Below are 19,644 nucleotides of genomic sequence, written 5' to 3'. Positions count from 1 at the left end.
CTGGTAGCTCAGTGGTAAAGAATCCGCCTGCTGACGCAGGGAACAGGGGTTCGATCCTTGGTCTGGGAAGATCCCACATGCTGCGCAACCATGAAGCCTGTGCCACAACTATGGAGCCTCTGTGCTCTAGAACCTGGGAGCTGCCATCACTGAGCCCATGTGCTACCACTACGGAAGCCCACATGCTACCACTACGGAAGCCCGCATGCCCTAGAGCCCGAGCTCCGCAACAGGAGAAAGTGAAGAAAGTGAAGTCGCTCAGTCGTGTCCGACTCTTTGTGACCCCATAGACTGTAGCCTGCCAGGCTCCTCCGTCCATGGAATTTTCCAGGCAAGGATACTGGACTGGGTTGCTATTTCCTTCTCCAGGAGATGTTCCCGACCCAGGGATCGAACCTGGGTCTCCTGCACTGCAGGCAGACTCTTTACCGTCTGAGCCACCAGGGAAGCCCGCACCAAGAGAAGCCACTGCAATGAGAAGCCCACGCATGGCAACTGGAGAGCAGTCCCCACTCTTCGCAACTAGAGATAAAGCCCATGCAGCAACGAAGATACAGCACAGCCAAAAGTAAATAAGTAAGTTTTGAAAAAAAGAAGCTTGAGAAATTTCATTCCTGGAGGAGACAGTAAACTTTGCATGGTGCAAGTGCTCTGTGACCAAGAATTTGGGTGATTCCAGTCCCTTGGAATTGACTTATGCAGGCCCACCAGCTGGAGACATCTGTAGATAAAAGAACTTCTCATCTCGGGAAACTGATGGGGTCCTGCCCGCTAAACGATGTACTGATGCCTGGTTGTCCTGCAGTGAGTGAAGTGCATTCCTAACTCGACATCACTGTGACATGTTCAGGAGACCAGTCGTTATTGCCCTGGTGCTGCTGGATTATTCTGTTCCCCTTTTTACACTGATGGGAAGCCCTTGAGTGGAATCATTGGAAAATGGAGCAATGGCTAGGCTTGTTTTCTTTTTCAAGAAATGGATAAGCCTCTCTGTATCCTCTTAACCCAGTATCCTTCCTAACTCTGTCCAGAATGGGAAGAGGAAAAGGGATTAGAAAAATCAAAGTGTCTTGTCACTGGGACTGTCATTTTATATACCAAGCACCATGTGATGCTTACTGATGCAAGGCATTGTTCTACAGGCTTAAAGCGTATTAACGCAACGTAATCCTCAAGGCAACTTCGAGAGGTAGGTTCTATTATTGTGTGTTCAATCACTCAGTCATATGTGACTCTTTGTGACCCCATGGACTGTATCCTGCTAGGCACCTCTATCCATGGGATTCTCCGGGGAAGAATACTGGAGTGGGTTGCCATGCCCTCCTCCAGGGTATCTTCCTAACCCAGAGGTTGAACCCACACCCCTTGTGTCTCCTGCATTGGCAGGCTGATTCTTTACCACTGAGCCATCTTAGAAGTAAATTAACTGGCCTTTTCCAACTCAGAAAATCCTCTAGGAATCTAGACGTACAGGGCTCATACCTTCCTGCTTCTCTCAATTAAAGTTTCCTTCTATCATTTTCAAGAGTAAATTCACTATTGGGGGCCCTTGCCTCCTTGATAGAACTGCAGTTGCTGCCGGTAATTGAGAATCTGACAGATATCATTGTCAGGCCCAATTAAGTGTTGTCAGTAAGACACTGATTATAATGAAAACAGCGTTGCTACACAGGCAAGTTCTATCTATATTAACATACCTTCAACATTCCTAGGAGAAAAGCACTAATACCTATGGAATCCCAGCTTCTTCTCCTACTTTTAATGTAAATACATTACAAAGGTTGTCAGTGATGAGCTGGGAAGAATATTAGCAAGGAAGGGTCACATGGAACTGGGCTAAGTTTGCTAACATAACATTGTTTACAATATAACACTGTTTACAACATGTCTTTCTGTCCTTTTACTAATCATGCTTTAGAAGAAGAGGGCTTAAGAGTGTTTAGATGTATTTGCTCCTGGAAAGACTAGTTGATTCAAAGACTCTGATGTACCTTGTACATCATGTACTGTTCAGGTGTAGGAAGTAAGGAGATGGCATAAAGGATTCCAAATCTATCAAGGTGCTGTTTCATATCATAAAACAGAGTGCTCACTTTACCATCACATAAAACATACTTGGCATCCTAAGCAGGTAACCTTTACTTGCAAGTTCAAATATAGTATGTTTTAACTATCTTTGTGCAAAGTTACAAATACACACTGCTCCTATATGGATGATTTAACCAGTTTCCTTTTTGATCTTGAAGATTTTATTCCAGGGGAAGGACATGTTAGGAATCACTTATTAGATGCCCTGCAAGCAATTTAGAAGCTTTTATGGTTTAAATAATGGGCTTCCCAGGTGGCACTAGTGGTAAAGAATTTGCCTGCCAATGCAGGAGATGTAAGAGACACAGGTTTATCTCTAGGTCGGGAAGATCCCCTGGAGAAGGGTATGGCAACCCACTCCAGTATTCTTGCTTGGAGAATCCCATGGACAGAGGAGCCTGGCAGACTACAGTCTATAGGGTTGCAAAGAGTCAGACATGACTGAAGTGACTTAGCACACAGCACATGGCTTAAATACATAGGAACATGATAATGATGGGTAAAACCATATTTTAGGAATAAGATCTGACACATTCAACCAATCTTGAACAGTTTTTTTTGTTACAGTTGAAAGCTGGGTGCTGTTGGCTTCTTGTGAAGTCTATAGGTGATGCCCTACAAGCGAGTGATAGCTTTAGACTTGACCTTGGACGAGTGGATAACAAAGGCCAGTAAGCACAGGGTGCATTCCACCCAGAGCATATGGTGACCTGTTTTCCTTCCCTCTTAGAACCCTCGTGCTGAAGAACAAGTCACAACAGTGCACACTGCCATGCGACTGTGACAATTTGTTGATTTGCAGCATATTCACACTTGGCGCTAAAGCCACAGGGCTCGTGACTCCTCCGAAAAGACTGGCTCTTAGGGGAACTCCAGTTTCTGATGTTTATTTTACTTTTTCTTCCACCAAAACAAGAGGGGCAGACATAAAAGAGGTAAATGAAAGGGACACTAAAGAAAGTAGCTGCACATGGATTAAAAAAAAAAAAAAAGAAAACAAGTTAACTGGGGGTGAGATGGGAGAGGAATTCTCACATTTCTGACAGCATCATCCCTCTCGGTGCTCCGCCCACTGGAGCGGAGCGCAACATGTGGGGACAGCCTCTGCGGAGCCCCCTCATCTGGGCAGAGTGGGAGCTGGCTGCGTGGCCCGGCTTTGCTTCCCGCCTGCAAAACCTTTGGCCCGAGTGACTGTATTAAGCCATCATCCTACAGTTCCATTCTCTCCCATTCCCCAAATCTTTTCACAAAAGGAGTAGATCCTCAGCAAAGCAGGGGTGAAGAGGCTGGGACAGAAAGGCCAGCTGGGCTGGTGGTGAGAAGTATCACTAGCCGAATACAATACCCACATAGAGTTCTGCATACAGAACTGAATTTCTGAGGACTCTTTCTTATTTCAATCTGAAATCAGTTAATCTGAAATTTAACTGATTTCTGAAAATAACTTCCTTATTTAATCTGAAATCAGTTTCCAGGTTACCCAGCATACTTGGGGTATCCTTTCTTAGTCGGTGTCCTGTACCCAAGAAATGCAAATACATGTAACCATGAGCCCCAGTAAACCATTATCACTAAAGGATACTTGTTGTGTTAAAAAAGAAGAATTATACCACATGTTCTGGGGAAGGTTGGAATATATCTTTTTTCACCAGATCATCAAAGGCCAGCTGCTTTTTAAAAGGTTCCAGTGTATAAAAAATAGACTTAAGCATTATTCATGATAGACAAGTGTTAGAAGCAATTAAAGTGTCCATCAATGGATGTATAGATACCCAACATGTGGCCTGTATACACGATAGAATATTATTCAGCTTTAAACAGAAATGAAATTCTGATCCACACTACAACACTGGCTGAACCTTGAGGACATCATGTCAAGTAAAACAAGCCCATCACAGAGGCTAAATTTTGTATGCTTCCACTAACAGAGGTTCCTGGAGTAGTCAAATTCATGTAAATAGAAATTGAAATGGTGGTTGTCTGGGGCTGGAAAATTATTGTTTAATGGTGAGGGAGTTTCAGTTTTGCAAGAAGTTTTAGAGATGGCTTTGCAGAACAATGTGAGTGTACTTAACACTACTGAACGGATACACTTAAAAAAGGTTACGATGGGAATTTTTCTGTATTGTGGATTTCAGCCCAATTCTATGTGCAATGTGGGAGATCCGGGTTCAATCCCTGGGTCGGGAAGATACCCCAGAGAAGGAAATGACAACCCACTCCAGTATTCTTGCCTGCAAAATTCCAGGAACTGAGGAGCCTGGTAGGCTACAGTCCATGGGGTTGGGAAGAGTCAGACACAACTGAGAGCCTTCACTTTCACTTCTATGGAACTTTAGAAAATTGTAAAACAGTACAGAATTGAAAGACTCTTTCATTCAATAAAAAAATTTAAAAGTACATTTAACAAGGGATTCGTGGCAGACGGGGTATGGCAGCCGGGGCTCTCCAGAGAAGATCAGAGGATCTTCAGAGGGAGTGCGTGTCCCTACCAGGTTGCCCCGAGCCCATGTCCCGGGCCCCACGCTCACAGCCTCCCGCTCCCCCAGCCTTGAGTCACCTGCTGTTTCCTGAAGGAAGGAAAGGTGACCGGTGATGAGATGCTCAGCCGCGCTTTTTGCATCCCATTCCTGTCTCCCCTGGCACCTTACAGGCTCCGTCCCTCGCCCGCGCAGATCCCACGGCTTTCAGGAAATGAGAGATGCTTCCGCAGGAAGAGGCCAGGGTCCCTGATTCAAGTCAAGGCCGCCAGGGAGCCCGCCACCTCTTCCCGACGCCGCCCCCGCCAGGGCTCACCTTGGCCTTGCGCTTGCTGTCATCCATGATCATCTTCCAGTCCGAGCCGTTGTTGCTGTACCCGATCTTGAATTTCCTCATGAACACCTTGTTCTCCCGGTGCTTGCCCCCCTGAATGATGACTCCCCGCACGATCTTCTCCTCAGCGAGGTCCACCTGCAGCCACTCGTTCACGTACGGGTGGGGGGCGGGGGGCAGTGCCCAGCCCGAGCGGCTGGTCACCAGGCGGATGTTCTCAGGCATCCAGTTCCTGTCCCCTTGATTGGACGCTGTGATCTGGGAGTCGGAAATAAGTCCGGACACCATGCCCAGCATTCCAGAGCAAGGATAATCTAGGTGGGGAACGGAATAGACAAGCATAACATGATTTGAAGTCTCCATGCTTAGAAAGAGAATCCACCCTATTGAGTAAAAACATGGGCTGTCCCCATTCATGTACATTTGTAAATGCCTGGACCATCTGATATGAAACCAAAGCTCCCCCCACCAACTCCTCTTTCTGCACTGCCCACCCTACACTCAACAGTCCAATTAAAAAATCTTCAGTAAGAACAGCATTTCTTCCTTTCTGAGTTCTTCCAAGTGTAAACTCAACGTATTGACAGTCCCTTTGGTATCCAGAAGTTATTCTTAGATCAAGTACAGCCCATTAAGTGGCGGGAGGTTCTAGTTAAGGGAGGGCTGGAATTGTGGAAATCAGTAATTCCAATAGCAGCAAAGTTGCCAAGACAAAAGCAAAAAGATGATGAGGAGATGAAGAGAAACAAAGTACTTGAGGCAGCTTGAAGAGGTAGGAGGGTCCCTCCACCCCAGGATGGTGGGGGGAGCCTTTGAAATGAATGCTTATGGAGGGGGCCCATCTACCTCTGCCCCCCCCACCCCCCCACAGTGTCCTCCCCACCCCGGTTTCTAACTGCACCAGAACTTTGCAGTATCCCAGCCTCACCTCAAATGTCCCAAGTCCAAACAAGAACAGTCCTTTCCACTCAACACTGAATCCCTTTATCCAACTCTTCACTTTAATGGGTGGAATCACCCATCAACGAGTTCCTGCCTAGTTATCTTTGTCTTTTTTGATTTTCCATTTTCCATTCCTGTTCTGATACCAAATCCTGTCATATTTTCATTAAGAAAAAGTGTCCTCATTATGCCTTGCGACCTTCATTTCTTTTGGCATCATCTGGATCTAGGCACTCAGGCCGACAGGCTAAATGATCTCCAAACTACCCTCTCAAACCCCAGTTTTGAATCAACAACACCCATGTCACTTTTCATAACTTTGTTTTTGCAATGTTATTCCCATGCTCAAAAATCTTCCAGTGCTAAGGAAAATAAACCAAAGGACAGATATTGCATCACTCTCCTGAATGAGGTGCCTGGAAGAGTCAACTCCATAAAGACAGAAAGTACAATGGTGGTTGCCAGAAGCTGGGGGCAGGAGGGAATGAAGAGTTAGTGTTTCATGGGTACAGAGTTTCAGGGGTACAGTTTGTTTGCAATAATGAAACGTTCTGAAGGTGGACTGTAGTGATGGCTGCACACTAATGTGACTCTTGAAGGCAATTAAATTGTAGACTTAAACATGGTTAGAATGGTAAACTATGTTATGTATATTTGACCACAATAAGAGAAAGATCTTTGAAAAATCTCCCTGGCTTTCCATTATTTACAGTATGCTATAAAACAGTCTCTCTCTGGCTTTCAACACCCTCATTTTGGCTTTACCCTATTTATCTAATTTTATTTCCTATTACTGACAGGAATCTATTTTCTTCTCATATACCATAGAGATAACTCTCATCATTGCCTTTGTTCAAAATGTTCCTGCTGCCCCCTTATCCTCCTGTGGACGGAGGTAAGTTCTGCCCAAATATTCAAATCCAGCTTATGGCTGATCCTGCAAACTTCTCAAATGACTCTCGCCTTTATCCTGAACTCTCCTTTCTCAGAAATATGGGTACATGTACAAGAAGCAGCACAGAGCTTAGCATTAAGCTATTCTCTCCATGTTTTAAGATTGGGAATCCTGTCCATAATCAGATTATAAATTCCTCCAAGACCACAAACAGCATCATAGGTCTTGCTAAACTTCTACAGTAGACCAAGGAGCTTCCGAGCAGAAGGGGAATATCAATCACTGATTAATTGATTGGTGGCTTCATAACAAAATGTTGAACACTTCAGTTATTCTCTTTTCAAAATTGTACATCTCCATCCAAGACATGCCAGGAAGAAGAACTTATTCTTCTTTTTAACAACCCCGTTCTGCATAAATCAAAATTCAGCTGAAAATGTAACCACTGTAAATGAGAGGCATGTGTCTCATGCAATTAAGCCTTCTCCGTGTTATCAGCTGACCCTTGAGAATGAATTAGACACTTTCTAATTCAGACATTTTCTAAATCAGATGCTTACCACCTGAGTTCTACAGTTCAGATCATGTCATTTCTTTACTCAAAAAGTCAGTGCCTGCTCATCTAGGAATTATGCACCTACTTTCAACCTCGTGTGTCAGGTTTTTGGTACCATGGCCTTGCAAGCCCCTCCTCAATGAAGGAGAACTCCCTCACCTCTGTGGTAGTGATACTTGGAGGTTTCCTCTCATTCTGTCCCCTCCACTAAAGAACTTCCCATCACTTTGCCCTTCCCACTATCTTAAAATTTTGACCTGTTTTCAAATTTTATGTTATATATTCAATTTTTCTGATCTCTCCAACTAGACGTGGTTTTTCCTTTTCTGGGACTCTTCCTAGCTCTCCACCTGCATGTCTCAGATATGTTGACCATATTCAGTTCCTTGGGTTGCTTGCTTGCTACCTGCCTCCCCGGATTTTAAGTTCTTTGAGGCTGTGAACCAAGTCATATTAAAAACTTTTCTATGAGTCCTTGTGCCCTGCTTTATCCATGGTATTTGCTCCACAAATATTTGTTGAATGAATCAGCTTATTAACACAATAAAAGGCAGCTGCCATTCTCCCCAAGCACCCTTTCCTGTAATTCAGCCACAGTATTTGCTTCAGGCTGGGGTCTGGAAACCAAGAATAAATTCAATGGGGATTATGAAAAGATTGACAAAAGCGATTTTACTGAGGGGTCTATGAAATTATAGTGTTAAAAATAGAAGTCGCATTTTTGGTCACTGTGGTCACACCTGTCTGACTCAAAACTGACTTTTGTGAAGAAAATGTGTAGCTGGTAATCCGTACCAGATGTTACCCTTTGGAGAAAAACAAAATTAACTTGAATACTATAAGGAGAGAAGAAACTTTACCAGATGAATGTCCCTTCTCTAATGCAGAGCTGCGGGGGCATGATCCTTGCATCCACAAGCCTCCCGAGGCCAGCCTGCATGGGCCAACACAGCTGTCCTGTAGTCAGATGGCCTCATCCAAGTTCAAGGAAGAGGCACCCTGACTTGCCTTTGACTCAAAACCAGTGACTCACTTTTAGCCACGGTTGGGAGAAATATTCCACTAACAATTCAAGGTTTGAAGGAGATGCTAGGTTCTAGCTCTGGTCATCCACAGCAGGCTGGTTCAGTGTGCCTTGGTTAAAGCCTGGCTCCAGCTCACATTCTTTGGAAACAGTGTTGCCAGATTCAGAGAACAAATAATCTAAAACAGCAACACCAGAAACCCAGGGTGCCAAACTAAATTCAAATTTCAAATGACAACAACTAATTTTTCAGTATGGTGGTGGTGGTTTAGCCGGTAAGTTGTGCCAGACTCTCGCGACCCCATGGACTGCAGCCTGCCAGGCTCCTCTATCCATGAGATTTTCCAGGCAAGAATGCTGGAGTGGGTTGCCATTTCCTTCTCCAGGGGATCTTCCTGACCCAGGGATCGAACTCACATCTCCAGCATTGCAGGTGGATTCTTTATGGCTGAGCTTCCACTTGGAAGCCAGTTTGTCCCAAATACTGAATGGGGAACATACTTACACTAAAAAATTTTTTGTCATTTATCTGCATTAAATTGAACTGGACATTCTGCATTTCACTTGGCAACCTTGTTTAGAAAGCTTAAAACCAATCTTAGATGGGAGGGGGAAGTGAGTTCTGTGATGGGGAATTAGGTGGTTCTTTTCTTTTTGAATTGAAACACAATTGATGTACATTACATTGCCAACAAAGGTCCGTCTAGTCAAGGCTATGGTTTTTCCAGTGGTCATGTATGGATGTGAGAGTTGGACTGTGAAGAAAGCTGAGCACTGAAGAATTGATGCTTTTGAACTGTGGTGTTGGAGAAGACTCTTGAGAGTCCCTTGGACTGCAAGGAGATCCAACCAGTCCATCCCAAAGGAGATCAGTCCTGGGTGTTCATTGGAAGGACTGATGCTGAAGCTGAAACTCTAATACTTTGGCCACCTCATGCAAAGAGTTGACTCATTGGAAAAGACCTTGATGCTGGGAGGGATTCAGGGCAGGAAGAGAAGGGAATGACAGAGGATGAGATGACTGGATGGCATCACCGACTAGATGGACATGAGTTTGAGTGAACTCTGGGAGTTGGTGATGGACAGCGAGGCCCAGCGTGCTGCAATTCATGGGGTCACAAAGAGTCAGACACGACTGAGCGACTGAACTGAAATGAACATTAGTTTCAGATATACTCCACAGTGAGTTGATATTTGCATATATTATGAGATGATCACCACTGTAAGTCTAGTAACCATCTGTTCCCATATGTTTTTACAATACTATTGACCATATTCCTTATCCAGTGCAGTACATCCCTGTGACCTTATCTGGAAGTTTGTACCACTTAATTCTCTTCACCTATTTCACACATCCCCACCTCCTTGCCCCTCTGGAAGTGGTTATCTTCACTGATATTATTTTACAATAAAATCTCTGAACTGAGATTTAATGGGAAAATAGAAATACTGGTAAATCAAATACTTTGTTAACTGGTTTTCAAGGAATGAGAAGACAATGACTGCATTGGATGGGTGAACCTGAATAAGCATAATTTAATCTTCCCTGATGACTCAGAAGGTACCTCTGGATGCTGGAGGGCTCAAGGTCATCCTTGCAAACTCTGCTCAACACAGGCACACACTGACCTGTGCAGAAGCTCCAGTTAATTAATTTCTGGTAAATGAAAAAGCCCACATGGTCTGCAGTGTGTTCTCAGACAGCAAGGGCATCTTCACCAGTTTCTCTTCCAAAATGATGAAGCCTGCCTTGTCAAAACAATGCAAATGCTCCTCTGTCAATCACCTAACAAAACAGGATGACTTGCTCCAATTCTGTTTTCGTTCTCTCTCTAAATGGTGACCCATTGTTGTATACTCCAGTTATTCCAGGATTGCTATGTTTCTAGCAAATAATTTCTGAACAGAAAAATTGGGTTAGAACTTGCGAGCTTTGGAGACTTTCAAGTGATGTGTTCTCACGGTAACTTTTAATTCAATGTTGTTTTTTTTTTAATCCAGATTGAGTTGGGGCTTGCCTACTCTAGAGGAGAGGGTCAAATTTTGCAATCCGGGCACTTGTTTGTAGGAAAACATGAATAAAGCTGCCATTCATTAATTTGCTCATTCACTCGTAAAAAAATTAAGTGTGTCCAGCATATTATGTTCCAGGCACACAGGACACAATGGAAAAGAAGACAAACATGACCCCTGCTTTCATGGAGCTTCCAGACCCACAGGAACCCTGCAGTCTCGTGCTTTTCTATCAGTCTCCACTGAGGGGACCATGACCACTAAAAGATGAAAATTATCTCCTCTGGTAACACTGAGCTAACACTGATACCATTGTCTCATTAGAGGTTCTGTTTGCCGGGGCCTGTTGCAGGTTCAATTGATTGAGCACCACACACTGTTTAATATAGCAGGTACTGTTTAGTGAGCACTTACTCTAAGCCAAGTGTTATAAGCATCCTTTCACTTAATCTTATTACAGCTGAATTAAGTTAATCTCAGTGACCAGGAGATGGAGATCAGAGGGACATGAGTCTTGTCCATGGTCACTCAATCACTAAGTGGACAGCCCAGAGTGAAGTGTGGATATGTCTATACACCTTCTCTTTTTGTGACCATTGTTATGACAGGCTGGCCTCTCTAAAAATCTGCCTTGATCAGTTATTTGGAGATTGTAGTTGTCTTATTAGAGAGAAAGTATCCAAAACATATTAGGGGTCATGATTAAGAGAGTGGCAGTATATAATTTGAAAAAAAAGAAAAGAAAAAAGAGCTACTTAAAATAATTGTAAAACAGAACAAATCAAACGTGAAAATATTAAAACATGGTATTTCAGACATCTGTGTTGTGCTAAGTCACGCCTGACTTTTTGTGACCCCATGGACTGTAGCCCACCAGGCTCCTCTGTCCATGGGATTCTCCAGGTAAGAGTACTGGAGTGAGTTGCCATGCCCTCCTCCAGGGCATCTTCCCAATCCAGGGATCAAACTCAGGTCTCCTGCACTGCAGGCAGATTCTTTAATGTCTGAATCAACAGGGAAGCCCATGAATACTGGAGTGGGTAACCTATCCATTCTCCAGGGGATCGTTCCGACCCAGGAATTGAACTAGGGTCTCCTGCATTACAGATTCTTTGCCAGCTGAGCTACCAGGGAAGCCCTACAGACATCTATGTTTGCTTAAATAACTAGGCCATTTGACTATTTTTAAAAATCCAATAAATAGTTTCCCTTGTTTATAAATAAAGACTCATGGTCCTAGAATTATCTCTCAGGAAAATCCTTGTGAAAATGAGAAAGAGAAATTTAGGTTTAAACAAGTATTTTATTTAATTAAAAGGAGAGCCAGAAATTCAGAATTCACACTAAAGCACTTATGAAGTTTACCTTTTTTTGGGGGGGGGGGGTGGGTACAGTGACATGAGAATAGGTGGGAGGAACGGGACAGAAATTTCCACCCTGCTCTCAAATGGCCTTGTTTCTATGAATTCATAGGTAGTCGCTCACATTTATAATGCCCTGAAAATGACCTAGAACCTTCTCTTCTGTATCTGCTGATCATGAATAAAGCCAAGGTTATATCTAACCCTACACTGCCCCTTTTCTCCCTCCAAACCTCTCTCCACCCAATGCCTGCCTCCAAGGCCTTGAACTTTCTAAATATTTAGATTCTAAAACAATAAACAAGTCTGTCTCTAGGATGGAAATAAATAAAATTTGGGGAAGAGATCAAATGTCAGATTTTACTTTCCAAAATGGGCTGTACTGTAAACAAATGTAATTTTTTTTTCTCCTTAGTTAGCTTTCTTCAAATTGCTTGTAATTTCATGGAAAATTTCCCAGGTGATCTTTTTTCCCTTCAGAAGTCAGTACTTTCCTTCTCTAAAAATAATTGTACTAAAGAGGATAAAAATAAAAACAATAGTGTTGGCATTCATGGAATGAGAAATTAAATGCTCTCAATATGTATACTAACATCACATGAAAGATATTTCACAGACTTTAAAGGTTCTTCACTTTTAATTACTTTGTAGTGAATCAGTTACTGATTCTGTTTTTGAAGTTTTGCATTCTATGGAGGTTACCCTGTACATTTTTTATTGAAAAATTTGTAGTTTACTTACTTACATGGAAAGGTATTTGAAATGTGACTGCTAGTTATTTCAGAAGACAGAGTGGATGTACAGGATGAGTAAGAACAGTACCGGTTGCCATAGAAATGCAGTGAGACTAACTGGATCCTTCTTTTACTTCCTGCTCCATCCTGACCTGCCTACCTTTTTATCTACTTAATCGCCCAGTACCTCATCTTCACCTCTCAAGTGGATATAATCCACCTACTTGCTCCAAATTTAAAAGAGACTCTTAAAGTCCTATTAATGTCAGAAGAAACAAACTCAAAAACAAGAAATATTGACAAATCGATTTCTAATATTGATGTTAGTACATGCATTCAATGAAAGATAGACATGTATTGAGCCAAAACCTAAGAGAAAGTTGTCAGGGCAGTTAGTGAGTGAAAGGAGAATAAATTAACTCCATAAATTAATCTCCTCCTGAACTGTTGCTAATGAGGTCACCTCTAGGCTTCAAGATTAAAAAGACATGTATCCACTACCATGTGTAAAACAGGTAGCTAGTGGGAAGCTGCCGTAAGTACAGGGAGGTCAGCTCAGTGCTCTGTGATGGCCTACAGGTGGGATGGGGGTAGGTGAGATGGAGGGTCAGGTGGGAGGGGATATATGTATACACATACCTGATTAACTTTCTTGTAGCAGAAACTAATACAACAATGTAAAGCAATTATACTCCAATAAAAAAAGGCAAAGCAGGTGAAGAACATTTCAAGCAACGGTTATTTGTTGTAAACCTACTAAGTAGCTGTCAGTATGGAGTAACCAGGAGATGGAGGATGAAAGGGAAGGTTATTTGTCTTCCTGGAACCTGACTAATGGAAAGACACCACTTGTAAATACCTACCCACATGCTAACCTGTGTGAGTGCTTCATATTCATGAGCTAATTCATTATCACAACCCTGAGTGGTGTATACCAGGATGCCTGTTTTCCAGGTGAGATAACTAAGGCTTTGAAAGGTAGTAAGCTGCCCCAAGAAATAAGATGGTGAGTAAGTAGTACAGGTAGGATCTGAACTCACTTTTGTCTAAATCCAAAGCATATGCTCTTAATGATCAAATGGAAATGACCCACCCCATTTATATCAAATTACTCTCCCTATATTTAAAAGTTGACATGGATAAAAACCAGGAGATCTTCCGTCTTACCTGTTATCTTGCAGCCATAGACTTCAAATCTCATAGAGATGCCAGTTTCCCAGGTCACAGGTTTGATTCGGACAAATCGAGTGATCAGGGGTTTGGGAAAAACTCCAATCACAACATCTGTGGGGTTGGTGTTTCCCTGAAAGATCTAGAAGGAAAAAGAAAGGGCTCTTTAATAACAGACATTTCAGATTAAAAACAAATGCAAAAATATGTTTTCACAAGTGCTTGTCAAATTGTTTACAGTCTCTTCATTATTTACCATGGTTGAGGTGGTGTTAAATAACTTGTCAAGTTATTTTTCCAAATGATGGTAATCAGAAAGAATCATGTTTAAGAAACCATGTCTAAGATAGAATGTCCTAATCATCTATTCAGTTTTCCGAGAGGATTTTTGTCTTTTATTTCCTAAGTTGTGTCCAACTCTTTGCAACCCCATGGACTATAGCCCACCAGGTTCCTCTGTTCATTGGGATTTCCCAGGCAAGAATACTGGAATGGATAGCCATTTCCTTCTCCAGGGGATCTTCCTGACTCAGGGATCGAACCCACATCTCCTGCATTGCAGGTGGATTCTTTACTACTGAGCCACCAGGGAAACCATATAGAATTTTGTCCTAATCTATTCAATTTTCTGAGAGGATGGAGCCTCTGAAAGTATTATTATAAGGATAGCATTTGTTAAAGAATACGTGCAATTATCTAAAAAAGTGGGAAAATGATTTTTTTTTTTTGGAAAATGATTAATATTATCAGAAGTTACAGAATATGGTGGACATTTCATGGGAACTTTCACTGTTTTACTTTCCCAGGAATTTCCCAAAGGAGTGCTTTTTGAGTTCAATGTAGGATCTGGCTATTTGAAAATTCTAGGTTATGTTCGGCCCTAGGTCAAGGAGCTTCCTCCCTTTGAACTCCATTTCTTGATGGAAGATCTTATCCCTGACGTTAATGAATGATTCTAATTTTTTGGGGGGAGGGGAGGGGGATTGTTGGTAAAATTATGTGTTGGTGGTCAAGATCAAAACTGAGTTATACATAATATGCAATGGAGAATCAGTTTTCCCAGGGCTTCTGTTTCTCTAAAAATGAGTCATTTTCTTCTAAAAAAGATGAGGCATGTAGCTGCAGTGTAATGAGTGCCAGTCACGATCTGGTTTCCCACAAGCATCCGTGGGGGCCGCTAGGCCTGGGCACAATGCCATGCAGTGTCCTCTGGCGACATCTCTGAGGAGCAGGGGCTGTCTGCCACGTGGAACCCTCTACCACTAGACCTGTCTCAGGTGGGACTGAAAGCCTCCTTGTCCCTGGATTTTACCCCAGCTCACAGTGGAGACAGCTGTGTAAAAAGTACCGTGTCTCAGACACAGGCCTTGTGTAACTAGCACACCACAGGGGCCATCAGAGGCATAGAGACTCCCTGGTGAGTCTGCGGAGGAGGACCACCATTCCCTGGGAGAAGGAGCTTATGGGTCGGGCTGAAGTTCTTACTGCTTTTAGCCTAAGAGCCCTGCTCCATGGGAGGCGGTCAAACGTTTTACTGAGTCGGATGTTAGCCTGATCCCTCTCTGGAGACGATGTAGTGTTGGAATTTATCCCAGCCTGTGATGGCCTTTATCTATTTACTTTTTTAAACGAGTATTTATTTACTTGTTCCTTTTGGCTGTGCTGGGTCTTCGTTGCTGCTCGGGCTTTTCTCTAGTTGCCGCATGCAGGCTACTCCTTGCGGCGGCTTCTCCTGCTTTGGAGTGCCGGCCCTGCGGCCCGCGGGCGGCAGTAACTGCAGTGTGCGCGCAGCAGTGGTGATGCCTGGGCTTAGTTGCTCCGTGGCATGTGGGATCTTAGTTCCCCAACCAGGGACTGAACCCATGTCCCCTGCATCAGAAGGTGGATTCTTAACCACTGGACCAGCAGGTTATGGTCCACCTGTGATGGCCTTCAGATTTCTGTCCTACTTCAGCAAATCTCTCTGGGCAACAATCTGTGTGAATGCATTTTTTTGTGTGTCCTGATGAATAGTGGGGACCTGCCTGAAGGGGCAGAGTTTCCCAAGCCAGTGTTTCAAGGGCCAGGGGGGTCCACTTCAGGGAGCGACCACAGGCTGGCTCACTCTGAGGACATTTTATGTTTCCTGAAAACCAGGTGAGAACACTCATGCCACCAACAGAAAAAGGCTGCTGGATCTGGTGGTCAAAGGCCACTGTTGCTGAGCTACATATGGCCAGCTCTCCCCAAGGAAAGGAGGGGAAGGGGCATGCCGGAAGACCCCAAAGTACAGAGCAAGGCAACAAGAGCTGGACTCCGGGTGGTGGGGATTTCATTCAGGTTCAGTGAAAGGGCTCAGACACACACCCGGTCTTTCCTGACCTTTAATTCTTTCTGCCTCTTACTCTGGAAGCCCCTCTGTGTGCCAAGATGACAACGATTGTGAGCTGTGTCCCCGTCAGGCGCCCCCACGGCCCCAGCATGCTCTCCACACCCACATGTGGACAAGTGTGGGCCACGGCTGAGGAGGGGTCTTGGGTAAGGAACGCTCACTGACGCCTGAAAGCTGAGTCAGCCCTCCCCACTCTCTCCGGGTTCTTCTGTTTGTTGGTGTGTCCTTGGCATTAGTGTTTTTTCACTTGTTTGAAACTAGAGCAGGCCTTCAAAAAAATGACTCCAAAAACAAAAACAAGCCGTGACACTCAGGGTCAGCATTTACTCAGTGGATCTGCACCAACAGTGACTGTGAGGGATTTTTTTCCCAAGATGGAGGATCCGCTCCATGTCGTCTAGGGCAGGACAGTGGCCTTGAGCTGGCTGGTCCACAGAACCTTCCTCCCACAGATGGCTGCACCTCTATGGCTGCGGCCTTCCTGCCTGCCCTAACTGAGAGTGGCAGCTTTGCAGCTAATCAAAGGGTAGTTTTTTTCTTTCTTTCTTTTTCTCGGGCATGTGGGATCTTATTTCCAACCAGGGATAGAACCTGTGCCCTCTGCATTGGAAGCTCGGAGTCTTAACCACTGGACCACCAGGGAAGTCCCTCAAAGGGTATTAATAGCCCTCTCACTTCACACCAAGGAGGGCTTTCTCATTTCCAGACCCAGACGGAGACATTTAAGCCCATACATGCTCCAAAGAGAGACAAGGACATGTTAATTGGTCTCTTCTGGAACCCAGAATTCCAAATTACCTGGATCTTTGCTACCATTCTCATCAATTCTGCATGTTTCGCTCAGCCTCCAGGGCAAGCTTTTAATTTTGGGAAAATGGCAAGCACGAGCCCTCAGTAATCTCTTGATTAGTAATTCAGAGCAAGCATAACTTCAAATAAACAGCAGGCTGAGAAAAACATCTCAGCTCCAAATAATTCAGGACAGAGCACCCGGGGGACAGGGCACGGTGTGGCCTCCTCAACAAAAAGCAGTGAGGAGGTGGCATGTGGTTCGTGGGATCTGAGAGAACACCTTCAGTTCTGTTCATTTGCACAGAAGCAGCCAAACACACTTGTAAATTAGTTTGTGAGGCGCAGAGGGTAGATGAAAAGGAGTCTTCTAAAACCAGCCCATTACAGAGAGGAAGAAAGAATTAATCTATGAAAGAGAATGAGGAAACACAGGGAGAAAGACAAAACAGAACAACTCCAAGGGTTCTAAGGGGATGGTGTTTATCCTATGCATACTCCATGTCCCCATGGGAGGTTTAAAGCGATTCTTAAGTCTGACTTAATTTGGCTGGTATTGACTTTTCTTGGAAACATCCGTATAATTTCCTTTTGGCTTCTGGATCTGGGAACATGAGACCCCTTGGTCAGATTTAAACTTCTAATTGCACTTTTCATTTTAAATCAATTCAAAAATAAGCCAGGCCAGACAGCAAGCTCCCAAACAAACAAGTAAAAATTGATCATCCATTTCAAAGACTGAATTAGTGGAAGAGGAGGCAGGCAAACTTACAACAGGTTTATTTCCTTCTTTAATGGTGATCCAGTCTTCCCCGTTGGAGCTAATGTCTATTCTGTAAGTTTTGACGTAGTATTTCTTCCTGGTTTCCTTTGAAATGGCTCCCTGTGTCCCGACAGCAGTGACAAAGCGCAGAAGGCCCAGGTCTACCTACAAGACAATACAAACCTGATCAGTTGCCCATCCTGATACCTCTGTAACGTGAAGCATCTTTTCCTGTGGGTACCACGACGTAGTCTTCCTCCACCTGGGGTCAATAGACTCTAGTTCCATCAGTATCAACAGCCCCAAGAAAGTTTCCAATATGGTAAGACAGTAGCTGCCCTAGCTGGCAACCGCCAGGAAGAGAACTTTCTCATCCTTGCAACCAGCAACCAAGATTGCTTGATCCTTGGAACAAAAGAGAAAACCAGGCCCAATATCATATTAGTGTATTTTCTAAGAGATTAATGATACTTTCTAAATAGCACATTAATAAATGTCCTTTTACAAACAGAAAACCAAGACAAACAAGATAAGCTTCCCTCCTGGTTATGGAGAAGCCTGGACCAGAACTTGAGTCTAACACGATCCCGTTTCCCATTGCTCTGCATCAACTGCCCTCCTTCTAAATAGCATGTGGACTAGAACCATCCTGACTCTGAAAACCCTTTTGCGTACTGTGCTTTGGGAAATGGGCCATAGATTTGTAATCTGGAATGGCCAGATTGTATTTCTGTATAATACAGAGATTTAAAGAAACGAGGAACAAATATTTGGCAAAATATTTTATAATATGTTCACAAAAAGTAACTGCATGTTACGACTGATTAACACCAACAAGATATTTCAGCAGTATATTCAGTAGTAAGAGGTTTATCCCCTGAAAATGGTGACAAAAACAAAAACAACCCCCCAAACCCTAAACCCACCCCATCCCCCAACTGCAGCTTCGGTATCCTGCTTTCCAGTTGCTACATGACAACCCAATTCTCAGCAAACAATATTTCAATTAACCCTCCACTGCCCATGGGCCATAAACACCTAAAAATTTCCATTTTATGTACAACCTGTCTCCTGAAGAATGGCTATTGTCTTCCCCGAATTGCTTTTTCCTGAAGGCCCTTGGAGCAGTTAAATCAACAAGTTGCCAATTCCTTCAAAACTGAACCAAGACCAAAAACAGCAACAGCCCCTCCGCAGAGAAGCCAACTTGAACACACACAATTCAACAATAGGAGATTTCATCTAAAAAGGAAGGGGATACTATTCAGTGTAAAACAATCTTTATTTCATTATCCTGATTTTAAAGATGTAAAGTCCAGGTTTGAAATGCTTTCACCAGGTTTGAAAGAAAAAAGGAACAAGCCTTTAACAGAAATACATATTTTAAGATGATAATGGTAGATATGGTCTAAATCTTAATTTAACAAATAAGTACTTCAACATATTTTTATTAAGTGCCTGTACTTGCTAACTGAAATTTGTGTTTTTTTTCAAAAGTAAACTCTAATACTTTGTATGAATTTGTGTACCCATTTCAAAAAAGGGAGGCAGCCCCCGTTTACCAGATTTAGCCAATAAAAATACAAGATATTCAGTGAAATCTGAATTTCAGATGAACAGTAAATGTTTTAAAAATAAATACAGCCCATGCAGCACTTGGGATATTCTAACAACAGGTTCATTGCTTACCTGAAGTTCAAATTTTACTGGGTATTCTTTTCTGGATGGGATCTGGCAACCCTAAATCTAACTCTGTTCTGAACAAATAATCAGATGATCTTAGGTTGCTGCAAAAACTGACTTCTTAATGCTGCAACTTGAAAGTTAATGGCTACTCTAGACATGGCTGCACTGAACAATTTCAACTGTTTTCAAATGCTCTCAGAACACTTAGGGCTTTACTAACTGCCCACTGAGTCATGCCCTCATGCCCAATACACAGTCCACTTCAACCTGAAGAGCCCTTAAAACCTTGACTTTCAAGGGACCGCAAAGCAGAGCTGTGCAAATAAACTCAGTCAAACCTACAGACAGCTCTTCGGTTTGGAAATGATTAACTTCCTGAGAGTGCATATGCAGCTTAGACTGATTAGAAAGAGTTCTAGAACTTCATGCTCTGGTTGT

The 19,644-nt window shown here is 43.3% G+C and overlaps 1 protein-coding gene across 4 annotated transcripts in view; it reads right to left on the bottom strand.

The window, feature by feature from the left end:
• The window catches only part of NRP1 (neuropilin 1), a 146,202-nt gene that overhangs the window by 27,288 nt on the left and 99,270 nt on the right, over positions 1–19,644 (bottom strand). For all 4 annotated transcript variants that reach the window (XM_043883549.1, XM_043883547.1, XM_043883548.1 and 1 more), the window contains 3 exons: positions 17,530–17,685; positions 13,595–13,739; positions 4,885–5,216 (listed from right to left, as the gene is read on the bottom strand). In XM_043883549.1, coding sequence (XP_043739484.1) covers positions 4,885–5,216; positions 13,595–13,739; positions 17,530–17,685 — 633 coding nt within the window. The remainder of the gene's footprint in view (positions 1–4,884; positions 5,217–13,594; positions 13,740–17,529; positions 17,686–19,644) is intronic.

This window comes from Cervus elaphus, chromosome 23, assembly GCF_910594005.1.
Source record: "Cervus elaphus chromosome 23, mCerEla1.1, whole genome shotgun sequence".
NCBI lineage: Eukaryota > Metazoa > Chordata > Mammalia > Artiodactyla > Cervidae > Cervus > Cervus elaphus.
This window is presented reverse-complemented; position numbering and strand designations above follow the sequence as displayed.